The sequence below is a fragment of the Dermacentor silvarum genome, chromosome 3, assembly GCF_013339745.2.
Source record: "Dermacentor silvarum isolate Dsil-2018 chromosome 3, BIME_Dsil_1.4, whole genome shotgun sequence".
NCBI lineage: Eukaryota > Metazoa > Arthropoda > Arachnida > Ixodida > Ixodidae > Dermacentor > Dermacentor silvarum.
In genome coordinates, this window is record NC_051156.1 from 145,685,119 (window position 1) to 145,712,391 (window position 27,273).

The window sequence follows — 27,273 nt, forward strand, 5'->3', positions numbered from 1 at the left end:
TCACTCTACCAACCAATAGTTATTCGTGTCGAAGAACTATCAGTTACACCAGAAACATCTGGATGTCTACCAGGTGCAGGTATGCATGTGAGAATTCAAGGCTATCAATCAATGAACCTTTATTTATCCCATAATAATGCATTTTTATGAATTTATTTCCAAAACAAATTTCATGATTTCAAAAGAAACAGTTACCCAGTTTCCGCCGTACATACAAAAAAAAACACAGTTCACGCTCCGGCAACGAAAGTGTAAGTGCTTTCGTTTTATTTGAGTAAATGAAAAGCCAAATATTACATTTCTATATACATACATACACTTGTAGTCTCTCGTACGGCCATCCGAAAACAACATTCATCAGTTTTTATTTGTCAGACGTACCATAAAGTCAAGCCACAAGAATTACAAAGCAAGATGAGACATGCAATTATATGAAGCATAATATTCCGCATATAAGTTAATTCAGAGGCTAACTTCACTTCCTAGGATACTTGCTAACCGCATCTTTTTTTAGCATTGGCGTACGTTTTACTCTTTTCCCCTTATGCCTATTAGTTTATATTTCATCGGTTAGAACGCTCTCTTTGCCTTCTCTGATTTCGCGTATTCAACGTTTTAAGCGGGGAATTGAAGCTGGCCATATCCGTGTGATCAATACGCGAGGTAGACAGAACCCTGGCAGTCTTTTTGCAACCTGGAGAATCACAAGCTATTTTACAATGGAGCAGTTATTGCACCGCTGTATTCTCCCCTCCACCCATGATTATTATTGAAAGGTTCGCAATTTCTGAGGAACAGCTCCAAACTTCTAAAAACAAGGTTCAACTAAAAAAATTGCAATAACGTTCTGCAATGTTAACAGTTTGTTCTTAAATGTTTCGATATGATACACTAAGTACTTCCGCACCAGTTTAGACCAACACAGGTTTTCCTGCCTAAGCCACTGTTCGTACTGGGGTGCTGACAACATAAGCACTCCCGCCTCTGCGGCTGAAGAAGTTTTGTTAAAGCTGACGTACTATTTGCGCCGAGAATGCCGTTCCCCTTCGTTTGACTCCACAGAGAAACATGATTTTTCAAGAGCACGCTGCAGCTGTTTCTCGTGGTGGCAAGTTAACAGGAGTATATTCCTGCGATTGCTCTCAAAAGTGAAAGTTATTTAATATATTTATTTTCTAAACTCGAAAGTTCATTTGTGTGATATTATGTCTACTCTGTCTGTTTTCGTGGTAATCTCTGCTTAATAGCTATTCCTGTGTGGTTCTGGAAACATCACACTAATCGCATGCATTTGTCTCTCAATTTGCAGCATACAACAGCTTTTTGTTCTTTGAAGGGAAGAGCACTGTTGGAAATACTGCACGTTTAGCGCTTATGCTTGTGTTTTAGAGCGGTTATAATCGGATTAACAGCTTTGTTGTCGAATATCAGAGAGCTACGCTGTTTCTAAGACAGAGTGGTCTTGTGAGCATTTGCTGATGATGGGAATGGGTGTTTCCTAGAACGCATTTTCTAGGGTCTTCTGAGAATGCTCTTGCTTTGGGGCACTTAAAAGTTGCGTTATTGGAAAAGCGAGTACCACGTGTAAGGCATTTTGGAAATCTCGCCTGTGTATATGTATCTACAATCACCGAATACTTCAACAAAAGGACGAACTGGGCAGTTGGTGTTAATTCATTGTCAGGAAAGCGCGAATAGCCAATGATGACAAAAGAACACAGGACAAGCACTTACTATCAGTTGAAAGTGTTTGAGTGTCATATATGTATATATATAATATATATCGATATTCTGAACAAGAAAGGAAACCGAGGTCCCGATTTTTCTTAGTCTTATCATAAAAAGCGAACAAACGAAGACGTCATGCCTGTGGCCGAAAAGATGTTCCACATCTGCCGCCATGGCCGTGAGAGGTTGCGCTGCAGAACACTCCCAAGGTTAGTTCTAGCAGGTAAACATAAATACTCAAAAAACGTAGATGGAAAAACGGCGCCGTGGTAGCTCAATTGGTAAGAGCTTCGCACGCATTATGCGAAGACAGGGGTTCTTATACCACCGGCGGCCAGTTGTTTTTTATCTACTTTCATTTCCATTCATTTATGATTGCTTTAATTCAATTCAGAAATACAAGGAATTTTCTGTATGCTGTCCTTCGTGTCGTTTGTTGGCTTCTTATAATATATATATACTGTGATGTGGAAGAACGGCACCGGGGCTCGGCTGCTTGCGCGAGAAGCGAAGTAGAGGAAGAGGAGGTGGGTAGATAATAGAACAGCTGGCCCAGGAACGGGTGCTCTCTCTGTGTCTCCTTCACTCCCTTACAATACATATGACCCTTGAAAAAGGTAGGTTTACCGACCACGACTGTCCGGAAAATACACCCAAGAAAACCGCGACGTTGTATCCTTCAAAATACGTTTGGCCTATTGAAAAATGCAGTCGGTATATATCAGGTCTTCAAAATTAAGCTTTGCAGAATTTTTAAAAATCGCCTGTGGTAGGTAGCATAATTCTTATCGTTGAGCTGGGTTATTCGAAGAGGCGGACATCAGTAGCACGAGAAATGAAAACACATATTCAGCTAATTAACAAAAATTGACTAATGAACTTCTTAGTTAATTACTTTCCGACACACATTGCAATTTACAAATTGTAGCCGGTGAGTTTGCAAGACGCATCCAGCTGAAATGAATTTCCAGAATGATACCAGTTTCGAGATATCATTTCCCAAAGTGTGGGAAGTAATACATGGGCCTTCCAGATACTTTTGTGCTGCGATGTATAAAACGGCATTTTGGTAAAAAAGTAAGTGGAACAACAGTGAATTTTACGGCGAATTTGATGGCGCATATCTCTAAACTGGTGTCATTCTGGAAATTCATTCCAAGTGGATACTCCTGACAAGCGCACCGGCTACATTTCTTAAATTCCAATATGTGTCGTAAAGTAATTAATTAAGAAGTGAATTAGTGATTTTACGTGAAATATTTGAATATGCATTTCCATTTCTCGTGCTACTAATGTCCGCCTCTTCGAATAACCCTGCTCAATGATGAGAATTATTCTACCTACCACAGGTCATTTTTTTTACATTCCGTAAAGCTTAATTTTGAGCAGCCGCGATATATATATATATATATATATATATATATATATATATATATGATGACAAAATGTAATGATGTTAGGTTGTGATGGCATGTAATCAGGTTTGGGCCCAGGACCACTCACCAAGGAACGCAATCGACCCCTCGAGTGCACACAAACACAGAATATACGATAACAGCACAAAGACGTAAAGACTTCACGATGGACATGTACTTAAGAGTTATGCTAACGCATGCAGTTCCGAAGCTGCTACTCAAGTGTCCTGTTGCATATTATAGTCTCTCGCCGTGCGTTCCCTTTGCGTGGAGCCCGTTGACGCGTAGAGGGCGATGTCGGGCCCGAAGGGTCGGCTGATGGCTGGACGACCTCACCATGGGCCTACCCATGGCATCATGGGATCTGCAGCTGCAACAGCGACGGTAGCAGACACAGCCGCGGTAGCCGTGCAACTGCTCTCGCTACTGCTCTCGCCTCCGGCAGCAGGCTCGTCATGGCAGGGACTCGGGAAAGCGACCACCTCGCCTGGCTCCCCGGACGGGTTGTCCAGCAGGAACACAGGTCACTGGGATCCGAGAACGAGTTGCCCCGGTCGCCTGGCTCCCTGGAACGGTTGCCCAGTAGGAACACAGGTCCTTTGCGCCCGAGGACGGCGTAGTGGGCTATCTGGGTTCTCTGGACCGGGCGTCCAGCGAGAACCGGTGGTCCTTCAACGCCGAGCAGCTCAGAACACTCGCACGCACCACGCGCCACGCGATCACACCACTTCGTCATCGCCCCCGCACGGCGAACATAGCAATGTCTTTGTTTTTCACGCGCTTCCGTACATATCATCACAATATATATATATAGTGAACATCGTTCTGGATCCGGCAGTTTGACTAACAATCCCGGCCGCAGCGGCCGCATTTCGATGGAGGCGTAATGCAAAAACACCTGTGTGCTTGCGTTGTAGTACACGTTAAAGAACCCCTGGTGGTCAAAATTAATCCGGAGCCCTCCACTACGGCGTGCCTCATAATCAGAACTGGTTTTGCCACGTAAAACCCCAGAAAGAAGAAGTTTGACTAACTCTTATGGCATGTCGATGCAGGTCCGAAAAACGGTGTTTTTTTTTATTTCCAAGGATTCGGGCGGGGTCCGGCTTTTATCAGGGAATACATGTGATGGTAAGTCGTCGTTATTCGTGTCGTCGTGTCATCCTGTTACATTCACGGTTGTCATCTGCAGGAGAAATAAAATTACGCAGATCCCGTACACTGTAGACATCGGTGTTATCCAAAAAAACATTTCTGGTAATTGGCCATCCAGCATCATTAGGGGTTCTTCAAAACGTCACCAACGTGTTTTTGTAAGAGCGAACAGTTGTGTATGTGACACAAGCGTGCGTTACGACCGCCGCAAGACGACCACGCTGAGAATGATCTTATGACGGCGGAAGCAGGACTGCTACCCCAACCATTGAATGCAAGTTTATGACATGCTGATGAAAGAATTTTACTGAAGAACTTGATAGGCGTAAGAGAGACAAAGACAGATTGCGCCGTTTATGCGACGAAACGTTATCTTATCGCACGTGCACTACTCAGCAATTGAAATGCTATACTCGGACCGCATGGCGGGGCCTGTCCTTGCTGCGCTACTGGTTAACGCTGGGTAATTTCTTATAAAGATGAACGCCGCCACAATCCCTCATAAAGGCACTCGCTTTCATTTAATGCAACAATTCGTCAGATCGGTGTCACCAGCGCCCGCCGGAGGTGCGAAAAATTCCAGAAGGCGCGTTGTCCTCCGAGTATCGTGTTTCAATCGCTGAGCATTTTACGTTTATCTATGTCGTGTGGTTTATGGTGAAATAACGATGGAGACATTTCTACCCCATTGAGGAAACGTTTAAACCTGTTCGACGTGGTTCGATCTTGAATGCGCTACAATGCCCCACAGCTTCTACGCAGCGGTAGACGAGGGAAATACTTGGTTATGTGGGCCAATCCCGAAGGCGGTGCCGTTTCAACGAATGCTCGGGGGCCTTACGTTCCGTCGCGCATGCTTTTTTTTTTATTGAACAGGCTATTTATAATCAAGATGAATGACTTCGAATGGGATCGTTGATTATTCTGTCAGTACCATTCTGTTCCGACGAGTTTGTGGGTTCGTGAGTGAGTTTGTGGTAGGTCTTCCACAATTAATGATGTCCTCCCGATTGTGGACGGCTGTTATATAACTTCAGGACTGTGGGCACCGTAGTTTCAGGAACATTGAATTTCCCTTTGCGCAGCTCCACCTCTTGCGTACCCTCCTGAAATTGCAGCAAGTTAACTCTTCCTTTCGAAATGTCTTGCGGCACTTGGAGTCGCGATAAAGCGTTAGCATCCTGATGTCTCTGACCTGGTCTATGCGTTATGTCGAAGCTGAATTGGTGAATATCGTTCACCCAGCGGGATATTCTGCCCTTTGGCAGTGCCAGCTCCAAGAGATATGTTAACGCCTAATTATCTGTGAAGAGCTTGAAGTATTTTCCTTCCAGATAGCTTCTGAAGTATCCTATGCCCATTACAACCGCTAGTGCTTCCTTTTCCGTTGTTGCATAGTTCTCTTGCGGTTTCGTGAATGTACGAGAATAGTATCTGATGACCTTGAGTTCCCTGCCAGGTTGCTCATTTTCGTCTCTTAGATAAAGAATTGTTCCAGCAGCGTAGTGAGAAGGATCTCTGCAAATTTGACACGGCCAATCAAAGTCTGGGAGTGTTAGCACTGGATCGGATGAAATGGCTTGTACGAGTTCCAGATGGCTGTTCTCACATTCTTGGGACCATACGAACCATTCTTGGAACCATTCTAAAGCGAGCCTTCAGTGTCAGTGAAGTGAGACATTTAGTTTTTCTCGGATAGTCTTTTATAAACGCGCGGAAGTGACCTGAGAGCCCAAGCAACACTCTTAAAAAATGAATGTTATATGGTTTTACCATATGGATGTTTTCCATGACTGAGGCTATATCGCTTTCTCTTTACTATAGTGCTGTCGCGTAAGAGGAAAGGCACTTCAGTTGCTGTTGTGGCTTATGGATATGAGCCAGTGCACAAAAGCTCTGAAAACTTCAAAGGTGCTTCCTCTGCGGAAGAGAGCTTACGATCAGTATCTTGGGCAATATGAAGTTGATGACATCCTCTTCCTTAAGCGACCAAATCATTTCAGAGGATATTATCAGGTCTTCATAAGATAAAATCAAAATTCACTATGAGCAGCACCAATGCTTCAACCTTTAATTTTTAAATTTCCTAACTTCATCACCGCATCTAGTTTTCTGCTGTCCTCGACTGCACTTCTCTTCTCTTGGTATCTATTCTGTACCTCAAATAGTCCAACGGTTATCCATCTTACGCATTACAGGGCCTGCTCAGCTCCATTTTTTCCTCTTAACGTCAGCTAGAATGTCGGCTATTCCCGTTTGCTCTCTGATCGACACCGCTCTCTTCCTGTCTCTTAGTGTTACGCGTAACATTTTTCGTTCCATCGCTCTTTGTGCGGTCCTCAACTTGTTCTCGAGATTCTTTGTTGACCTCCAAGTTTCTGCCCCATATGTTAGCACCAGTAGAATTAAATGATTGTACACTTTTCTTTTCAACCACAGTGGTAAGCTCTAAGTCAGGATTTGGTAATGCCTGTCGTATGCACTCCAACCCAATTTTATTCTTCTGTAAATTTCTTTCTCATGATCAGGGTCCTCTGTGAGTAATTGACCTAGGTAAACGTACTTCTTTACAGACTCTAGAAGCTGACGGGTGATAATGAATTACTGTTCCTTTGCTAGGCTATTAAACGTTATCTTTGTCTTCTGCATATTCATCTTCAACCGTACTCTTATACTTTCTCGGGTAAGGTCCTCAATTATTTGTTGTAATTCGTCCCCATTGTTGCTGAACAGGACAATGTCATCTGCAAACCGAAGGTTGCAGAGATATGCGCAGTTGATCGTCACTCCTAAGCCTTCCCAGTCTAAGAGCTTGAATACATCTTCTAAGCATGCAGTAAATAGCATTAGAGAAACTGTGTGACCCCTTTCTTGATAGGCAGCTTTCTATTTTTCTTGTGAAGAAGTAGACGTCATTGTATACGTCAGTGCTAGTAGTAATTCGTCCATAGTGGTAAGCGTCCTCGCTAGAATCGGTCTTGGCTTATATCTAGTCACACCATATATGACAACAGCGATGACAGAAGAATCAGCCAATATAAGGTCAGAAGTACGAAGCGACCGCCACTTTTCAAAACGTACTTTTTGATATTAGTCCCTCACTATTACAATATAACTTTTCTATATTACTATATCACTATGTTACAATATCACTACTCCAGAGCTCTACAGGATTCATCTGAAAAGCACTCCAGAAGCTTTCCCTCCATTCCGTCTAAGAAGTATTTGCGTGCGATGTTATTTGCAAATCAAACCGCTTGCGTGCGTTCCCACACAGAAAAGGTCTCATATTATGCATGCGGTCCTCCGGCTGCCCGATGTATCTCTCGCCATCTGGTTTCAAGCCCGAGAAGGCGCGTGATGTCGAACTTGATCTTCATTTGCAGGTTCCAGACCTCGACTGCGTCAACCTAATGTTTCTACGTAGACATCGTGACTCTATCGGTTTACTGAGGCATTCAACGCGAGCTTCTTTTCTTTGTCTTCTTCTTCCCTACGTCCTGGCCATTTGCGATGTGCATCGCTAAACAGGGTGAAAATGACAGGCAACTGATAAAACGGGAGGCGAGTCCGGTTGAAACTTTGCTCGTACGTGGTCCATTTAGGTGAGCAGTGAGAGAGAGAAAGACAAAGCCAGGATAGCGAAGGCCGGGAGGTCAACCAGACAAGCGTCCGGTTTGCTACCCTACTCTGGGGGTAAGGGGACATAAAAGAGAAAAATGAAGAGAGTGAACACTGTTCGTGCATGCTGCACTATGTGCAGCGAAGCGCCAGGACACCAAGGTCAAGTCTCTGAGTTGGTGATGTGCATTAGTCACCTGGAATGACCCAGGGGCCAGTGGTCGTTATGCGAATAGCACTCGGGACGTACAAGCACTGGATTAAGAGAATCCACTACTTGCACTGCACTTCGCGCTGGTGGAGCCTGCAGCTTGCTCAAGAGTATCCTAAATGTATTCCTGAGGCCCGAATGCATCAAAACCACTGGCCGGTCTTCTCCGGGTAATAAACCAGAGTCGGTGCTGTGGACTCTACCGCGGTGCTCTGCATCCTTTGATGCGGCTGTGGCTCCGGCTGTGGCATCTAATGTGGCATCGACTGTGGCATCGGCTGTGCTACCGACTGTTGCTTCGGCTGCGGCTGTAGCTTTTGTAGCGCGGTAAAAGATTCAGTATTCATGTTCTCCGTCACGAGCGTGTCGCCTGAGCTAGACTCGACTCCGCCAGGCCTAGTGGGCAGTAGAGGAGGTGTCATCGGATGTGGTTCACTCATCTTCACAGAGGCATCGGCGTTCTTTGAAGTACGATGGCATCAAGAGCATCGCTTTCTAATGATCGTAACAGCTTCCCGACGAGACAAACGGTCCCTCGCCATCTAATTCAAGGCCGCCTTTTTCTTCTTTATTGTGAAGCAGTCATTGAAGGAAGCATCATGGGGTCCAAGGTAATTCGGGCATTCGAATATCGTAGCTGCACGGGACTATGAAGCGTGGCGCTTTGCGCAGCGCGAGGAATATCGCGTGTTGCCACACACCGCCCTCAACTGTCCTAGCCTGATGCAAATGTGGCATTAGAGTGACACTGAGATAACTGGTCGCACGGGATGTCTAAAGTGAGCCACGGAGAACAGGGAGGGAAGAAACTCGCCCTTGAAAATTACATTCCCACAGCAGGTTGTGGCGAGTAGGGACACGTGAGTTATTGCGACGCCAGTAACAGCTGGCTTCACTCTAATTGCAAAGTCAGCCCTGCAGATGGAGACGTCCACGTCGTAGATGACACCAGAAGAGGCACCACTGTCCAGAGGGATATTGGACGGACCTTCACGCCACCAAGTTCCGTAAGTTTGCTCAAAGTGCTCAGCTCCACCTCATGTGCAACGTCGAAGGCCAAGGACATTTTTTCGCTTGTTGACTTTGATGTCCATCAGTAGATTTTGCGTTACCGCTTCAAGGAGCTTCGAGACAGACTGCCTGTTGAGTCACCCCAGGTTGTCGGTAGCGACTTCTGGTATAACCAGAATCGTATTGACTCCGGCATCACTAGTTGGTCGTTGAGATGCAGGTTCTTTTCTTTAAAGGTTCATACGATTCTCTATTTGGGATCGAAGCCGTTTGTCATCAAACGCACACAAAAACTTTTAGCAGAACTAGACTGAAAAGAAAACCGCAAAACAAACACTCAACAAAATAACACAGCACAAAAAAATTTCGAGACCTTCCCCTGCCGAGAAAATGGGGGTAAGCGAAGCTTTTGGCAAGACGACACTGCCGCAGGCGTTCCGCTTCGTTTTCCCTAAACTCAGGGTCGGCGGCTTTTCGTTGACTTTTGACCTCAACATCGCGCTATCCCAACTCGCGGTCCGCGGCACATCGCTGACGTTTTGCCTGCATGGGCTTCGGAAGCCCTCACGATAGAGCCGGACAAGCTTCGCTCACCCCCATTTTCTCGACAGGCGAAGGGCTGGTTATTTTGTCTCTTCGGGTCCCACGTGTGGCAAGTGTTGTTCAAGAGTGCGTTACAGGTCTCCGAGCCCACAGGCGTATGGACCCTTTCTGCACTATCACCAGGATCAGCCCACATGACAGGGATATGTGCCATTGAGCTTGGACCCTTTCTGCACGATCACCAGGATCGACCCACTTTTCAGCGTGACAACACCACCACCGCCGCCGAAACGTGTGAGCCTATAAAGCTTCGCTTAAAAACACACCTAAAGTTAAGGCGGTATCAGGAATACGCGAGTCCGGGCTGATCACGAGTATTAGGGCGCGTAATAGTTCGAAGAGGATGGGAGGCAGCGAAACGACGAAAGATGTGGCGTTCGTCTCACCACAATGTCGATGGGGTCGGCGCATGAACGGGCGACCAGAGTGCGGCAGCTCCGATTTGAAGAGGGGATGCAGGCAGCTTGGCGGTACGGGCAGATGGCAGCGGCATTCCGGCCAGGCAGCTGTGCGCAGGGCTCGAGCCCGTAGCCTGACTGCTCAAACTCTGCCCACGGGCGCAGGGGTTCGCCGACCTCGAGCAGCAGTCCGTGATCGGGTGGAGTGGCGACGCCCGGGAACGGGTTCGCATGAGGCCCGATCGGGCTAAGTCCTGGTGGCTCGGATCCGGAACCCGACGGCCCGTCTTCAGCTCCCGGTCCGGTGACCGACCTTCTCCTGGCGTCGCTTCCTAGAACTCCCCCTCTGCTCGTGCGCCTCGCTTTTCTGCCACGCTGGCCCATTATTCCTTTCCTGATTGGCCGCTGGAAGCTGTGTGTTTTCTTCTGGTTGTAATTTTTTTCTTTTTATTTTGTATTGCGCCGCGCGTTCTGATACTGGATGCCCTTCGACATCGTCGTCATCCATGCAATACGGAATTCGCCTCCAGGCGCTCAGTCTTTATCGTCTGCTTCTTTTCTTGCTCCATCCATCGCACTGTGTCGCGCTCTATGCACATGACAGGCGTACAGTGGGCGAGCTTGAAGAAAGGTGAGCCCTCGTGTTTCTTATTTTCGCGTTGCGGTTTCTGCCAAGCTGAAAGTCGTCATCAGAGACGTTCTCACTGCTGAGCGAGTAGACAGTGGTATCTTCGCTGTCGGTGTCACTCTGGAGGCCGGTCCGCTTCCTAGACGGAGTCATTAAAGTCGCCATTCTTGGCAGAGGCGCTGGCACGTCAACTTGCACCTGTACCAAGAACCATGGCGACTTTCCAGAGGTATACACAGAAATCGACCACTTTAATAAACGCAGGTCTTGAAGAAAAAAGTGCACTGAAAGAACAAGTGATGCCTACTCGCACTTCCCAATCAAACAACGCCCTAAAAAGGGCGTGTGATGCCAAACACGGCGACAGCTAAACCATACCTGGCTCGACCGCGCATTTGGCGGCTTGTTACCGCTTGCGCCTACCTGTTTATGCGTATCAAAGGAGGTGATGTTTCAAACGCCTCACCGATGACGCGCTGCCGGCTCCTGCGATAGTACTTGCATCGAGCCATCGCACGTGTGTGGTGATTTCGACGTCATTTATTGGCAACACCTTAAAACGCACGTGCATGATTCTCGACATTCCAGATTTAATGACCGTTCCCGAAAGAGTAATATATGGTGATGAACATAGGCAAACCCGTACTTATAATGCATTAGCATTAAAAGTGTCAAAGTAAAAGAAGGCGTATATGTGTGTGAAGTGAGGAAAGCAGGTCACGTGGTAGAGGTAGAGAAGGGATGGGAGCGCTTAGAAGAGTCTGCATATATATATATATATATATATATATATATATATATATATATCATATTACATGCAATATCAAATGATATGCAATAATAACATGCAATATCATATCAGTTGCAATATATATATATATATATATATATATATATGTATATATATGTTGCAACTGAAAGTGCAATATATGCAACATATGAAAGTGCAACATTCCGGAGCAGTCAGTTGCATTTCGCTCCTGGAAGATGCAGGAAGAATGTCGAGTCAGCTCTACAATTTCTTCGTTAACACTTTTCATGTAATTACAACATTTGATAAGTTCATCAATTATTAAGACAAGACATCTCATTAGGCAGAATATAAAAAAATAATATGAGGCTCTCCAAGCGATGGGAAAAAAAGATTCCTTGATTCTGTCCAGCTACGTGGCATTTGTATATTTTTAAGGTTTGACTGCAATTAGGAGATACAACCGGTATATGCCAACTTGCACTCCTGATTTATTTTCCTTTTTTTGATGTATTTTATATCTTCTGTAACCACCGCCCTTCTGCAAAGATTTTAAAAGCTCTGAGGAGTGTGATAAATAATGTATAGAGACCGGATTTTAGGCAAATGTCTTTTTTGTTCCTTGCACTCCTATCATCTCATTTTGATATATGAGCATAAATTAGAGGTTAAGAAGGGCTTTTATAGTGTTTTTATAGTGCCTATAAACGCTTATTTTGGCATTTGTGCCTAAATGCTTATTAATGCCTATTAATGCCTATTTTCAATATCGGCGCCTATATGAACACTATTTAGCCTCAAGTTTCGCTTTGTAGGGCCGTTAGAGACCGTTAGTCACGTTACCGGGCAACACTGACTGTTCGGAACTCTATGGGATTCAACCTAGTCCTTTAGTTCAACCAACTCCCGGAAAACAACTGCTAGCAGATTGAAATGGGACGCGCCGGCCAGCATACGCCGCCGCGCTGACATTGCGCGAGCGGTTGGCGAATGCGACACCGCGGAGGGCCGTCAGGGGAAAGGAGAGTGAAGAGCAAAAGAATAAAGAAAAATGTGATGTGCACGCGGCTTTTGCTTTGTTTGTAATTTACTTTTAAGGTGTTCACCACCGTCGGGCGTTCCTTCTCAGCGTACGAGATGATTCTGAGTGACAAGAGGCACAATATTGAATCCAAAAATCTGGAGATGGTGGTAGCTTGCTATTGTTTCCACAATCTTCACAGTGATTCTTAGACTACGTTCCGCGTGCTCTCCAAACATATTTCTTCAAACATGTGCACTTCAAACGGGCGGAAGTGTATTTGCCAGTGTTGGGACGTCTGGCCGGTACAATTCGGATAATGTCATTGTATATGAGGAAATTGCGATGAGTTGTACCTAACAGTCCTCATGTAAGAACATGCTAACTTCCTAATAAATCGTAGTTTCTCTTGCATTTGTTATTTGTCTGTTTTTGTTGTGTCTTAATTTAATTGCGTCAGACAGACATAAAGAATCGGTTTTTTAATCAGTATTCCCAGCTTTCAAGTATGCTTTTTCATGCCTGTTTCACTATATGCGACGCTCGAGTACAGTGGCCATTGAACATGAATATGAGCAGTGTGCTTATTGAATAAAGCCAATTGATCGTCATTAGTCCAGCAGTTTTATGGGACAATTTCACGGCTATGTTCAACCGTTGGCGCCTTTGTGCCATCATAGACAATAACATTTCTTGTTTTCCTATCGTAGATATAGGCCGCGCACGTCTTGGTTTGAAATTATTTGCATTTATGATGTTGGAGGACTAAAACGTTGTTTTGCCTGCCTATTTTTGGCGCCTAAAACGCGCTTTTTTAATGCCTAAAGATCCGGCCTCTAATAATGAACTAACCAAATAAATGAATTAATAATCGTGACGGGCAAAGAGCGCGCCACTAAATCATTCGAGCTCCACGCGTGCGTTGGCTCACCGGATAATAGTAAGCATATACACAAAGCGACATTGAAGCATAGATTGATACGTAGCGATAGCTTCATCATGAAATTAGTGACCACGAAATCATCATAAGTAAACGCACTAAAGTGCTAACAGTTGCTGACAGTTTCACTCGAAATAGCCTGCTGTGCGCAAAAATAAATAATTTAATTTAATTATGGGGTTTAACGTGCCAAAACCACGATCTGATTATGAGGCAGGCAGTAGTGGGGGGCTCCGGAAATTTGGACCACCTGGGGTTCTTTAACGCGCACCTAAATCTAAGTACACGGGTGTTTTCGCATTTCGCCCCCATCGAAATGCGGCCGCCAAAAAGCTACTGTGCGCAAAAAGCTACAGCGAACACTGACATGGTGTTCCCGAATAACGGTATCCAGACTTGCCTTATCATTTCGCCTGCTCACGCTCTGTGTGTTTACGCTTGTGATGTAACCAAGATATTCTTTATTTTGAATGGCTACAATGTTACAAAGCCCAATCCTCAAAAAGAAGTGTTTTTTCTAGCATAATATTATGAAGAAAATAATTCTAATTAAGAATGGTAAGAAATATTTTTAATCAAAAATTGTTCAAGAGTGTTTCCCGACTCGCCTCGAGTTCCTCGTGATATTACCAGAAAAGATTTGTTGCCGCAAAAAGAATTTAACATTACATTTCATCGGCTTCCCACTAAGTTTTCTTTACATGCTACGGTTACTTCACACAAGAGATATCGCCGTAATATTTTATTGTATTACCAATTTATTACCTTCTAATTGTTAAAATTGTTAATCCGGAATTCATGCTTGAAGTCAAAAGAGGGCTGGTCGACCAACACCGCGGCGTAGTCGTTCTTGTAAGATTGCGATCGAAATAGAAGGGCGACACAAAAGCGCGATGTGTTGGTTGCACAGAAGGAAGACGCTCTTCCCTAAGACAGATAGCATTTGCGTTCGTGTTTACCTATGTCGGACAACCGAGGAGGTTTTAGCTCGCACTGTCAGCACCCCACTTTGACTAAAAGCACCAATGCTGCTACGCCCTGTGCTGGCCCAGTTTTTATCTAGAATCCTTGACGGCGCCATTTACTGCCGATTGCCTGCTGTGCGCGCGCTGCTCGACGTGCGACGTGCAGTACACAACACGTGCTGGAATACTTAAAAGACAATCTTCGGAACAGTTGCGCCTTGTACCTCACCGTTTCCCAGCGTTCGAGCGCGGAAGTAAACAAAATAAAAACGGAAAGTCACGTAACACGCGGCGCGAAACTGGAGAAAGGCCACGCTCGTTGACCTTCGGTGTGCTAGCCAGAATCAGCATCTCTCCAGTCGCGTTTCGCCGTCTTCACGGTAAAAAAGATCCTTGCCAGCCTCCGTCATATCGATACGCTCTTCTTCCGTGCGCACGGATTCTGTTTGGCTTTGCTCGTTGCGTGCGACCTTGTTTGCTTCTTTTCATCAGACGCTGTTTTGAGCGCATCAAGCCACCACCGCGCCTATAGAGATGCTGGTGAAGGCATCGGTGGAAACGCAGTGAGGTTCCACACCCGAATGCACTTTCTCTCGATCATTTCCCCTTTCCGGCGGCCCATCTTGCAGAGTATAAAAACACGGCATAGGAACGGTAGCAGCAGTCTAGAAGCTTTTCGTCTTCATCTCACCTGCACTCAAGAGCCAACCATGGTAAATACCAAAGCTCGGCCCCCTTCAAACCTTTCCATTTGTTCAGCGATGACTAAGACGGGAATAACACCCGGCGCTATGCTACAGGGCGCAAGGAATATTTCAGCAACTTCGTACTTCCTCTGCAGCAGCAGTTTCAGGAAGTCTTAGTCGTATTGCCTGTGTAACGACAAGAATGAGTACCAAAGTTAGAAACGGACAATAGGCCTATGCATCTGGCATTCACAGAAACAGTGGGTGCCTGTTTGCCATTTTAAGCTTCTGGAAACATAGAAGAATTATTGTCATGGTTTTGAGCGTTAATCGGCAAGGTCCTGTGCTCGTTTTTTGTAGTTCAGGCAACTTTTCGCTTCTGTTGTTACGCATGCTACATGGACTGCTTTGTGGTAGTACGATTTCTTTTAAAACCCTCGCACAAGTGTATGTCTTTAAAGGATTCAGGAACGTGTTTTTCAACTAGGCGTGGAGCTTTCAAGCTGGCTATAAATGATTAAGTGGTTGAATAAGGCATCACGATGGTGTATACGTTTTGGCAAGGAGACTAGCCTTCATCAAGACCACACGTGCTTTACTTGGCAGCCTTTGTGTACGCGTAAGTCACTCCCCCATGGCTATCTATATTATAAAAGCTGAAAGGCTACGTAGACCATTTAATGTATTGGCTGCCTCATGGTAGATATATGGCTAACACTTCTCCAGGGAAGTGGGCAAGTATAGTTTTAATAAGTTGCGATTGTAAGATAATCCTTCCAGCAGGTTCCTTCACCAATATTCATACCGAAACTTTATCAACGCAAACCTCAAAGCAATCGCTCTGTTAATTTTTGCTCAAATTGCTGTTTGGTACGCATATCGTTCAGCATCTACCAATTCCTCAACTGCAGATTCGCGCCTGCGTCTTCCTTGCCTTGGCCACCTATGCCTCCGCCGCTGGAAGCCTGGGCTACGGCGTTGGCTACGGCGTTGGCCACGGCCTTGGCTACGGCCTAGGCCTTAGTCACTATGGTCTGGCTCATGGAATTGGCTACTCCGGCTTGACCGGCTACGGACTCGGCTATGCCCCTGCCGTGGCTCGCACATACGCCGCCTACCACGCCGCTCCAGCTGTTGCAACCGTTCACCATGCCCCGGCTGTGGCCACGGTCGCTCACGCTGCACCCGTTGCCACCGTTGCGCACGCCGCGCCAGCCGTGGCATACGCCGCTCCTGCGGTGACCAGCGTTTATCGCTCTGCTCCAGTTGTCGCCGCCGCTCCAGCTGTTGCCACCTATGCCCACGCCGCTCCAGCCGTTTCGTACGCCGGTCCATCTTATGCCAGCGTTTACCGCTCTGCTGCAGTCGTGGCAGCCGCTCCAGCTGTTGCCACCTATGCCCACGCCGCTCCAGCCATTTCGTACGCCGGTCCATCTTATGCCAGCGTCTACCGCTCTGCTCCAGCCGTGGCGTACGCGGCTCCGGCAGTAACCAGCGTTTACCGCTCTGCTCCAGTCGTGGCCGCCGCTCCAGCTGTTGCTACCGTTCACCACGCCGCTCCAGCCGTGGCCTACGCTGCTCCGGCTGTGACCAGCGTTTACCGTTCTGCCCCAGTTGTGGCTGCCGCGCCGGCGGTCGCCACTTACCACGCTGCTCCTGCTGTGGCCACCGTGCACGCTGCCCCAGCGGTCGCCACCTACCACGCTGCTCCCGCTGTTGCCACCGTGCACCACGCTCCAGCTGTTGCCACTGTTCACCACACCCCGGCTTTTGCAACTGTCGCCCATGCCGTCCCAGCCTACGGCTACGGAGTGAGCAGCCTCGGCTACGGTGGTGGTCACTACGGATATGGCCATGGCCTCCTTGGCTATGGTCTGAACTACGGCTATGGTCTCGGCACTCCCCTCCATTACAGCGCTCTTCTCCGCAAGAAGAAGTGTAAGTTCACTTATTTTGTAAAGATCTCCTGTAGGTAGAGCAATACTTGCTTCAACACATGCATCTGTTCCGACCAACTGCGAATTTTATGGACAGTACATCTCAAGAGCATGAGTGCCTTTAGTACAATCTTGATATCATTTGCGAAGTACAGTTTACAGCAGCATTTTTTAATATCGCGTAGAATAAACTGCGAAGTTGGTTTGAAGACATATATTTACTTAAAACAAAGATAAGGAAAGCGAGAAGCATGCTGGGAACTGTCAACGCAAATGGCACAAATAATGCCTGCCTACTCTTCACGAAGGAAGGAAAAGAATATAGAAATGAAAGATAAATAGAAGGAAACACAAAATAAACAACAAGATGACTAATCTTAAATACTCAGAAAATACAATAACAAGGAAGAGCGTACGGCAATAGGAACAGAACATCACCAATACCGGGTGAAAAACTCCTTTCAATTCCTGCCTTCTCATTACAAGACGTGCCTCACATCATGATAAATGAAATTAAGGTCCTATGATTTAAAGGAATCATGTTTTAAATAATAATTGTCTTGAGCGGGGTTCATATCATGAGTCTTCTGTAAGTACCATTGTTTATTCAGGAGGCACCTAGATCAATTGTAAACTTCATCTCAGGCGTCGTTAGCAGCACTGCCGAAGATACGAGCGTACAGAGGTAGCACTATCCTTGCGCAGCATATTATTGCTCTGGGCGTAGCTGTCTTACATTGGCTAGATTAGAGAGTTGAATATTCGCTTGGTACATGGTACGTTACAGCAATACGTGACATGTTGGGACTTTTGCGCATACGCATTGCATACCGAAAATTGCTGTAGCGGTGAGCAGTGAAAGCGGCACGGATGAACAAATTTCCAGGGGCATTCGCTTTCCTGGTGTCTAAAGAACTACGTAGCTTCTACAGTGCTGCAAATAGCTTGTGAGATGGAGTATAGTATGATGTGCGTCTCATCATTCTGCGAAAGCGACTGAATGTGTGCTTTTCGTTTCATTTCTGTTTTTTCCAGAAACAAGATATGTAAGTCGAACTATCTGACTGAGTCTACCATGCAGGGAATTTCAGCACGGCGTGCAAGTTTCGCTCATGACTCTCGCAGCTCTGAACAAATAAAACGCTTGCCCTGTACTCCTAATGAAGGATTTTTTTTCTCATCCTTACAACACAATAGCTCGAGAAGTAGTACCACAGTTTAGGCTGTGCAGCTGTTTCCAACTCCTGGGGACGTATGCTCACACAGTCACTTTCAGAGATATCACTTTCAGTGCGTGCTGATTGGCCGACTGAGCAAAATCGGTTGAGCTGAACGTGTGGTTCAAGAAAACCACTCCAATTGTTGATGCATCCTGCACTACACCATGTGAAAGTTGAACCATCGCCGAAAGTCATCGTCTGCGAAAATGTCCCGGTTAGGTTTACTGGAAGTCTCTCATCAGAATCTCCAGATGCCGTGACGGCCTCCGCAAAGGTGCATCAATCCGGATTTCTCTAGGTGACCCATTGCGCTGCCCATGCGCTTTACTCAGCACATGGTAGTGCTCACCTTCGACTTTCAGCGTCGTCGAAACTCGCCATATGTCGGCTGTATATGATATACTTTCCCGGTAGCGCTTTTGTGCGCCATACGCTATGGAGGGCAGCCCGCGTGACATGCGCACTGCCCGCCAAGCGGCAGAAGGTGGCTGTAAGCGTTACTAGTTCTCACGTTGGGTGAAACAGCAAACAGTTTTGTTTGTTCTTGACCTATAGTGGTAGCCTAGCCAAAATTACATTTACCGTAGCAATATGTCATAACACTATATACATGCAGTTCTTGGAACCAAATGCCCGTTAGGACAAGCTATGCTGGATTGGTATGAATACACGCGATTTATTACTTTTAGGAATGTTCGTATAGTAAAATTTTCGAATGGCACTAAAGCCAATAGCTCTGCATTTCATTGCCTGGTGTGTCATTACAGTAATGCAAAAAGGGCACATCATTTCACGACAAGCACGCATAGTTTAGCGTTCGTCGCTATCGAGGAGTGGGATACTACTACACAGGCCATTGTTTTAAAGTGATGTAAGAATGGCGTGACTGGCTATGTAGTAAGTTGGTTGCCCTGAATTGTAACGACAAACTTCTGTACTGGCGGCATAAATGTCAGGAATTCGTGATGAATGCATGAAAGTGATTGAGCAGAAGTTATTCACCTTGCCCATTCGCTCACTAACTGATGCCTTTTTGCTACAACCGGGGCTATGTGCAGTAAAATTATTCGTAACAAATCTCACTTGAATCGGGCTCTCTTCATCGGCGGTCCACTTACGGTGCTAATCCCTTGCACTCCAACCCAAATAAATATTCGGCCGTTTGGAATAGTGTATCTCTGAATCAATTAGAAATAAAATCGCAGTAGCTGTCCGACTCGTTTTAAAATTGCGAATATTCACATCTCCCTGTGCTCTTGCCAAGATGGTAGAATTAAAGCACAGTAGAACAGTATTATTGATATCACTGTATGTACTGTTAAATAAACATAAAGGAAGGCTCTTACTAATGACCAGGAAGTTTAGAGGTTTCATCTTCTATTTGTAGCCTTTGCGTTTGCGATATCACCTGGAGATCTAAGTTGATCACTACTAAGGATGGGGCGTGTCCTTCTTGCTTCGATGAACTTTTTTGACTCCATGGTTTGTTTCTTAGTGAAATTGTTTCGATTCATATTAGCTTCGGTGTTAATTTCTGGCTGCGTTTTTGATAGACAGGCCAAATATTTTGAATGTAGGCGCACTGAAACCGGAGCTCATGTTTTCATTGATATGCCACTTTGGACAGCCGATCAACTTTAGATGCAAAATAACAAATACACTCATGGCGGCACATTAAATTAGCATATATTTGAACTCGTTCGTGATTTGACTTTGTTCAACAACCCTTTCTTCTCCGAGTTTGATGGTTATAAGGTCGCTCACGATGGCAGCTCACATTCAGATATATTTGAGGTAATATAACCCAAAGCCTTGGTCAGATAAATATTGTACACTATGCGTGATCCGGAACCTCACTCGGGTATTTGATTCAATTCATAACGTTGAATTATAGCAGAATTTGAAAGACACTCTAGTTCACATTTTACGCGGCTTGTGAGCTCCGGTAATGCATTATAATGCTGTCCAGGCTATGTCATGCTATTTGGACTGGGCATTTTACTCAGTGAAAACACTTCTTACAGTAATACGCGTAACTACAATAACTTAATCAGTAAAGTGAGTAACTAATTTATTTGGATGAAATCTGAAATTTCGGCTACATTTGTGGCGCCGGCAACTCTACAAAGAATAAACTATTCAAAGATAATAGCATAATATCACGGGCGGTTGCAGTCGGCAAACTTTCCCGAGCCGTAAAGTTCGAAAACTACTGAAACAATTGCAGCCGCAAGCATTATTAAAATTGAAACCTTGAGCGTTTCTTCATATTTCTTTGATTATTATTTCACGAGTGCATCTTGCCTGCAGCTGTATCATCTTCAATTTCTCTCTTTCCTTGTGTTGCCCTTCACGCTAACACCAACGCTTATCAGCACTCTAGGACACAGTAGTTCAGGTCCACCTATCAGCCGTAGTCTCACAATAAATCTTTCTCTCTCCATCTCTGTCAAACATTCGCACTATATGCGTGCCAAAGAGCACCACATTTCTCACGTGCCCCAGAAGCAATACCACATACCCGTCGCTGAGAAGTGGATGTGTCTCGCTGTAGTTCGGGATCAGCGTCGTATTAGCATCTATTTGTCGATAAAATGAGTTTTTTTCACCCCTTTCCTGATCTTCGAGCAGAACCCACCAAGGTGACGCCAACCAGCCAAGGTGATCATGTAGTACAATCGGGGCCAAGGTAGCTAACTGCAAAGCGCCGATGTATAAGGCCCTTGATAGGCCGAGTTTTAGACATCGCGGCTTAATCTGCTTGGTGCGTGCTAAATCATCCTTATAGTCCGTAGGTCGTAAACACATCTAGGCAAAGCCAGGTATCATCACCAAGGCGTTTTCCTTTTTCGCCACTCTATATTCGACACGCAGCGCTGTTTCTGCGTGTTCAGAACGCTTCAGAACGCTAGAGATTACCGTAAGTATTACAATTTCCAGTTTCCTTAACTTGTACTGTCTGCAAAATATTTGAACATATCATACTTAAACACATTATGCAGTTCACAGACGACAACAAACTTCTATGTGAAAATCAACATGGGTTTAGAAAAGGCTGGTCAACGACAACGCAACTAATTGAAACAATCCATGACCTCGCAACTTCCATTAATAACCGCGGACAAACTGACGTTATCTTTCTTGATCTATCGAAAGCCTTTGACCGGGTATCGCACACTAAGTTATTCTGGAAACTTGATAACTTATTTGGTAATTGCAAGGTCACAAAATGGATTAAAAATTACCGTTCAGACAGGACCCAGTATACTCACTGCAATGGCTACTCATCCGAACACTCACCTGTTCTATCAGGAGTACCGCAAGGCACAGTACTAGCTCCTATTCTTTTCCTCATTTTTATTAATGAATTAGCTGAGAACTCGGATGTGACAGTCCGCATGTTCGCAAATGATTGCATAATATATAAAGAAGTCAACAATACTACAGACCAAGTTACTCTGAACAATGCACTTAGAAACGTTACGAACTGGTGCCGATCATGGCAGATGAATATTAATCTAGATAAATCTGTCTGTATGACAATATCAAGAAAAAAGAAGCCTTTGTCGTTCACCTATGTAATAGATCAAGTACCGTTAAAGTCGTTGACCAATACAAGTACCTCGGCGTAATTATTTCCTCAGACTTAAAATGGGATAAACAGGTGTCATATATTTCATGTAAAGCCTTTTCCGCTCTTTGCTCGCTAAAACGGTCACTCCGGACTGCTTCACCAAGTACAAAAGTATTAGCATATACATCATTAGTACGCTCAATTCTTGAATATGGTATTATAGCTTGGTTTCCACACACGAAAAGATGTATTGATAAATTAGAAGCAGTACAAAGAAAAGCAATTAGATTTGTGTACAACAAGTATCGACGCCGTGATTCGCCTTCTGAACTCCTTGCAAGAGCAGGTCTTTTTACAATAAACAAACGAGCAAAGCTTCTACGTCTCAAGTTCGCATTCCAGCTCTTAAATAATGAAGTAAACGGAAATAGCCGCCGACTTCTGTCGTTCGCAGAGACCAGGCCCATTAGAACGAAACATAGTAAACACTTGAAAGAGTATAGATTCCACAATGATACATTTAAGTTCTCATTTTTTCCACGGGCAATAACAGAATGGAATGCACTACCAGAACACGTCGTTGGTAGCAGTTCAAGTGATATGTTTGTCTCAAGACTAACTAATTATATTTCTCTACTGCCTTAGCTTGAAAGATTAAAAGTATATCTGTGTTTTTCAAGTGTTTTTCATGCCAGTGATTGTTCGTGAAAAGGTTTCTTTTTTATGCTTACAGTGTTATTATTACCTTTGTGTATATGAATTGCATACATTTATATGACTTGCAGGAAAGCGTCTGTACTGCCTTTATTATTTGTCCACAATATTTGGAATTGTTATTAACAGAAACTGTTTGGAATTGGTATTAACGGAAACTCTTAATCATGTTTGATACCACTCTCACAGTTGTATTTGTGTCCCGACCCTGCTACAGCCTTAAATATAAGGCTAGCAGTATGTATTAAATAAATAAAATAAGTAAATAAATCAGCACCTCCGCTTTTGTAGATTTCAAGCACATCTATACCGGCAAAAAAAAAACACTGCAAGAAGAAGAATAGCACAAGGGCAATCGAAGCCTATTTCGAGCATCAACCCTGAACGCGTGCAAGAAATTTGAGTAGTAGAGTGAAGTGATTCAGTATACAGGTAGCATAACCAATAACACCCAATACAGCGGCTTTGAAGCAAGTGGATCAGAATCATGTGCCTGCGGCGGCAAAAAAATTCCAATAGTCATATATGCATAAATTACATTTTCGTGCGTAATTAGCATAATCTAGAAATACAGCTCTTAATGGAGGACCCGAGGCCATCGCACAGGGCCGCTAGGCCACAATGCGGTAAGAAGATGAACATCCAGCTTAGGACCATGAGCAAGAAGCGCCTTAAAGGTGACATCACACTAAGAACAGTAGAAGAAAATGTAGCGTTCGTGTCGACTTGCGCCATCTTGGGATCAATGGCCAGTGCATGGTTTTGTATTAGATTTCATCCTTTTGGCTTCAAAAAACCTTGTGAATTCCGATAGAATTGTTTGAAAGCGACACTTCTTTTTTTGCCTAGCCCAATACGGTTTTGCGTCCGTCTATCGGTCGACCAGTATCTCGCCAGATAATTTGTCAATATATCACCACCGGTTTATATAAGCTCTGCACAATCACCGGCAAAGTAGGGCCATTCTGTTTTGCATGATGCAACAACATACGATCACATAAAACGTCTACATATACTGTACGTGTTTACTAAGCCCCAAATGGTTCAGCGGCTTCTAATGATTTTTCTTATTTCTTTTATTTGGCCCACACCGTTCATGTGCGGCTGGGTATGTGCAAACTGTATATGCGCCCATCTTTGGCTGATTAATCATAATCGGTATGTTCCATTGTGAGACAAGGACTATACAAACCTTAAACGTATCTACATAAACGTCGTACTTTGGGAATAAATGTCTCCTTATTATCCTTAAGTAGACAAACATCAAACAACATCTTCATTCTCATGATATTGCTGCGTCGAAGTTTCTTAATATGCAACCGCATAAACTTTGACTTTGTCATCGCTTGTGAACAGTGTAGTACAAAAACATAAACATATGGCATGAATTTGCTGTGATGTTCGTGGTGCACAAACAGTAACATATTTTACAAAACTACATGTTGGCTATTGAAAAAATTAGGGTAATTGCGCGCCTTGCATTTAGATTAATAGTACTTAACCGCTTCACTGACGCTTCGCTTCACAAAGATTCCGACACGAGCGTTGGATTTGCAATATTTTGAGAGCTCAATTCCAGTCCCGAATTTGTTGTATTGCAAGAACTAGTCTCACTCAGCCTTTACTTTGTACCATTCGATGTGTTGCGGAACATAGAAGGTAAAAACAGCTGTGTACGACATAGACATAACGGTTTACTTAGTGTGCTTCAGCAAATCTCTAGGTTTGTCGGCAGGCGTAATCTGTAATGTAATGAGCAAATTGTACCACAATATTTTCTATCGATATGCAATAATTCTGTATTTAAAGCAGTAAACTGTTCCAAATCATTGTTTTAAATATAGCATGACACGCAACTGTAGCAGAAACAACTTATGATATGAGGGCGTGGAAAGAACAGAAATGTCTGAGGAAAATATTTTGAGGAAACAAAGAGTCCGCATTTACTATTAAAATGGAGCACATTATCGTGAATCACCTCATAGTTCCGTTGTCATTTTGCAAGTACAAACATTCAGGCGATATTATATTTCATCCGGCTTGTGTAGCATTTTTGATGGTGGTGTGCGGCAACTCTATGGGTCCTTTTCGCGGTGATGCCGTGGCGCCACCATGTTTTATCACGTGGCGACACGTCCATTGGTTGCCGTAGCAGTCTCCGTTGCGTCCGTGTTTGCAATGGATGTGCATGACGCCCGTTGCGGATCAGCGAACCTTTGTTTTGGCGCATATCGCAGACGGTGACTGCATGCATGACACGAAGCTTTGGCCGCAGCGTCAGAGATTATGTAAGCGCTTTCTGAGCTCATTACTCCGTGTCTAACCGGTGCACGTAGAGTATACGGTGCTTGTACTAGAAACGGTAATATAAATGCAATGCAAGTAGGGTTCCCACTCGAGTGGCTGAAGTCAGGACACGGGGGGGGGGGGGGGGGGTAGGTTATTCGCTGAGGAGGGCGAGCAGTTTGGCGACCAACGACTCTAAGTAGTACCAGAAGCCTGTAGACTGTAGGTGCAGGAAAGTTGCACATGGTATTTTAGCGCCGTCATGTTGAGTTTTACACTAGAAATGGGGAGTATAGTCGCCTGACTAGCGCGGCTACAAATACGGATGGAGGTATTGTAAACGGCTAGGGCCTATAAGGGAACCATAAATGAGAAGACGAAGCCATCTTTATGTTTAAGAAATTGCAACACAACCCACCAAAAAATGTGGAAATGAGCAGTCAGGCACAATATTGTCAGGCCCATCTATTCTTGTTCAGATGAAAAAGAATGAAAGTCGGAATATATGGCCGTTCTGACTAGAACGGCCAAAAGTAGGGACTATCCCACCAAATTCGGAGCGGTTGGCCATTCCAATTATGAGCTGTCGAAACTTTTTGCACCTGAAGAAGGGTGATACTTTCTTTGGCTCTTCGTTTTTATTTCTTATTTTTTTTATTTGCCGCCCATTTTAAAGCAGCGGCTTGCCGTGTTTCGGCAACTTTCCTCGGTGCAGCGACTATCTGATTGTTTACTTTATGTCTAATTGATTGCGACAGCGCTCAGTTACGGTAGATTTGTTCTTGCCGCTATTGCCGCTCGAGATGGCGTTCTGCCCAGGAATCCACCAAGCCGACTGATTAGTACGTCCAGTAGTAGGAATGAAGGAAAAAGGGTTTAATCTGCGTTATTTAGACTGGCCCCTGGTACGAAAGTCCACTCCACCAGGAGGATATTGAACGTCTGAGTTCACATCAGGACTCGTCAGAACCACCCCACTGCACCACAGGTCTCCGCTTTTATTACCGCCGTCTTCCCTAGGACACTGGACTAGGGAATCTGATGAAGGTATCTAGGTCAATCACAATCGTCGAATCGGTCGAAATATCGCTCCCATGTTGACGCACAGATCCGCCGGGCCCACCTCCGATGTCGCACCCTCACCGCTGCATTCTTGAAACTTCGGCTTCTAAGCACGAGGTCGCGGGTTCGAATCCCGTTCACGGCGGCCGCATTTCAATGGGGGCGAAATGCAAGAACATCCGTGTACTTAGATTTAGTTGCACGTTAAAGAACCCCAGGCGGTCCAAATTATCCGGAGTCCCCACTACGGCGTGCCCTATAATCAGATCGTGGTTTTGGCACCTAAAACCCCATAATTTTTTTTCATTCTTGAAACGTCGTGGCCATCTGGGAAACTGTGCTCGACGTGGTTCCCACGGTGTTGGTCGACGATGGCCCCTTTCATCAATTAGTGGGCTCTGCGTGACGGCCCTCTGGTCAGGCTCAGGATTACGCTCAGAATTACCGTATCCACGGATGACGCTGGTTGTGGTTGCCTCGACGCGAGCTCCTTTGTTAAGTGTCATAGTCTACGACACGCCCGGTCGCTGTCTCTATACGCACGCTGATGAACGGACTGACTCGTGCCGAGCGTGCAAGCAATGCACTTTTCCGGGTTAAGACGTAACACAGCCCACAGTTAGGGTTTGGAACGCAGACGTTCTGTACTCCATATTAGCTCAGTCAAAGCCAAGACGTGTTATCTCGGGTCACTTCCTTACTCTTTCCACCGTCAGGACACGTTCAGCTTGGAAAATTCATTTGCTATCCATGTAATTGTCACTCACGCTTCAATGAGTTGGTTCTATTCACTTATTCTTGATACGTGGGTGACAGACTGAGCGTAAATTTGAGTGTCTGTTGGGGTGGATGAGCGTGGACAACGTATGAGAAACTTATTATACCAAGAAACAGCGCTATACTCCCTTGGTCATTGTCTAACGAGCCGTACTCATTCTTGCCGACGTTCCGGAGTTGAAGTGCTTTCTCTGGAGGTTAGCGATACAACTCTGCCAGATGAGTGAATGTTCTTAACCTCGAGGAAAGGCTGTGCATCACGAAGGGCTAGCAACACATGCAGTCCTAGTGCAGCACCGCTCAGTGAACTTGTTCGTGCAGATTCATTCAATTCCTTATTATGTCATTCCCATTTTTTTCAGCCAAATACTGAAACCGCCTTTTCTCTCCCGTTCCACATTTTGCAGCCTGAACGGAGCACAGTGCGTTAACAATCTCCCAATTGCATTTCCCACAGCTTATCCTACAGTAACAGAGTAGAAGCGTAAATGGTTTCTTGCATGCTTTTGCATCAGGCAACGCGGTACACCACTGGTAGCGCCATTTCGTTTCTCTAGAGCAAACTGCTAC

The 27,273-nt window shown here is 45.1% G+C and overlaps 1 protein-coding gene across 1 annotated transcript in view; it reads left to right on the top strand.

The window, feature by feature from the left end:
• The first annotated feature begins 15,010 nt into the window (after window positions 1-15,010).
• LOC119445877 (uncharacterized) overlaps window positions 15,011-27,273 on the top strand; it is a 64,236-nt gene continuing 51,973 nt past the window's right edge. Inside the window, exons 1-2 of the mRNA XM_049664775.1 lie at window positions 15,011-15,160; window positions 16,045-17,071. Of these exons, the coding sequence (XP_049520732.1) occupies window positions 15,029-15,160; window positions 16,045-17,071 (1,159 nt within the window). The 5' untranslated portion in view covers window positions 15,011-15,028. The remainder of the gene's footprint in view (window positions 15,161-16,044; window positions 17,072-27,273) is intronic.